Here is a 1,932-nt window from a genome sequence, read left to right as displayed (position 1 = left end):
CCATAGGGTACATCGGCGTGGTGAACCGCAGCCAGAAGGACATCGAGGGCAGGAAGGACATCCGAGCGGCCATGGCAGCCGAGAGGAAGTTCTTCCTCTCCCACCCGGCCTACCGACACATGGCGGACCGCATGGGTACCCCCCACCTACAGAAGGCGCTGAATCAGGTACGGGGGTCAGCCGAGCTCCTCCACGCCCTGGTCTAGAGCTGCGCTTGTCCAGCCTCGTGGGGTCAAGCCCCCAGCGTGGTGCCCATGTCACCCGGGCCTGGCAGAGAGGAGGTGTCCCACTCACTATCCTTACCACTGTCAGTGCCATCATTGGTCTCAGGATGATTGGAATGATCAATCACACACCACCCGGAAGTTTACGGGCAGTTCCTGGGGCTGGTGATCAGGCTTAAGAATATCAGGCCCCACAGCCAGGCAGGGCAACTGGCTGCACCAGACAGCAGCTAAGCAGGGGAGTCTCAGAGGCTGACCTTTGGGGGTGGGGTGGGGTCGAAGCTCAGCTTGGATTCTGAGTGAGGCCTAGCCATCCAGAGCTTCCCAGCACCCATGGGTGGTGTCTGCCAAGTTAGAGCTCTGCTCAGCTTAGCGTGCCCCTCCTGTGTGTGTGAAAGGCGTCAGGGACTGGGTGCCGACACCTCCCAGCAGTCAGTGGGTCCCGCACCATCCTGGCAGCAGTCATGACTCTGAGGGGACCACAGGAAACGCGTCCTTCGTGTCCCCTCCTGTGGTCCCGCCCTTGCTTGTTTCATCACAGTCCAAGGAGTCCTGGCCCTGCCAGGAGCACTTCCTGATCTTTCATGTAGCCACGTCATCATCCGTCCCGGAAGACCCGGTAGCCAGCCTCCTGTCGGCCTCCCCTCCGCGTCCTTCTTTTTCCTGCCCCCACCAAGTTTTGCTTTTCACAACTTTAGCAGCACCATATATCCTGCCGACTCTTGGCTACAGAAAGAGCCTTTGTGGGACCGTGCAGCAGGCCACTAACCCACTAGCAGCGTCTCAGGAGAACGATGAGCCCGTTGCCATAAAGATGTACAGTCTCAGAGAATGGGCTTGACAGCAGTGGGGGTCTCCCAGGCCACATCGTAGGGTCTTTCTGTACTCCTGTACCCAGTGGTAGCCGCGGGGGTTCAGTGGTAGAGGCTGCTCCTTCCCTGCAGGAGCCCCGGGTTCTACCCCCATCCCGGGCACCTCCTCTGCAGCCAGCACCCCCCTGTCAGGGGATGCCACGTGCGCCTCTGACGCTGAGCAGTTCCCAGGGGAGCTCTGGACTAAGCCTGCTAATCCACTGCTGGAAAGCAGCCTTCCAGAGCCCCGGGGATGGAGCAGGAGTAGGCGGGCGGTGTTACCTGCTGTTTGGTGCCGGGTCGCTGTGAGTTGGGGCCTCCTGTGGCAGTGTCTGGGTGGTCACTCCCCTGGGCCCCAGCCCCGAACCAGAGCAGCGCAGGTCTCGCTCTGAGGACAGTGCTGGACCCTCGGCCTTCCCTTCACTGGCACGCCCCCATGTTCTGGGTCAGGCAGTTCTGGCACGTCCTCTCGAGTTTGCAGTGGTATGCTGCTGTGCTTGGAGGAGCCTGGGGCGCATTCTGCCCCAACCCGGCATCCCGCGTCCACTCACCACTGGCTTTCTCCTGCAGCAACTGACCAACCACATCCGGGAGTCGCTGCCGGCCCTGCGCAGCAAGCTGCAGAGCCAGGTGCTGTCCCTGGAGAAGGAGGTGGAGGAGTACAAGAACTTCCGGCCCGATGACCCCACGCGAAAAACCAAAGCCCTGCTGCAGTACGTGCCCTGCCCCGCTCCAGCCCCTGGTCCTTCTCCGGTCATGAGGGGACACCATGGGACACTGTTGGGGGTTGGGACAAGAAACAAGCCAATAGTGTGATGGTGCGATGTTAGCGCGGTGGGGGTTGGATGCCCAGGTGT

The 1,932-nt window shown here is 61.4% G+C and overlaps 1 protein-coding gene across 1 annotated transcript in view; it reads left to right on the top strand.

Annotated features, from left to right (window-relative positions):
- DNM2 (dynamin 2) overlaps nucleotides 1-1,932 on the top strand; it is an 80,267-nt gene that overhangs the window by 51,204 nt on the left and 27,131 nt on the right. Inside the window, exons 5-6 of the mRNA XM_004716835.2 lie at nucleotides 7-167; nucleotides 1,646-1,788. Of these exons, the coding sequence (XP_004716892.1) occupies nucleotides 7-167; nucleotides 1,646-1,788 (304 nt within the window). The remainder of the gene's footprint in view (nucleotides 1-6; nucleotides 168-1,645; nucleotides 1,789-1,932) is intronic.

Source organism: Echinops telfairi, unplaced genomic scaffold, assembly GCF_000313985.2.
Source record: "Echinops telfairi isolate 266 unplaced genomic scaffold, ASM31398v2 ScPeMD7_36;HRSCAF=134, whole genome shotgun sequence".
NCBI lineage: Eukaryota > Metazoa > Chordata > Mammalia > Afrosoricida > Tenrecidae > Echinops > Echinops telfairi.
Note: the sequence above shows the minus strand (reverse complement) of the source record. Positions and strands in the feature narration are given on the sequence as shown.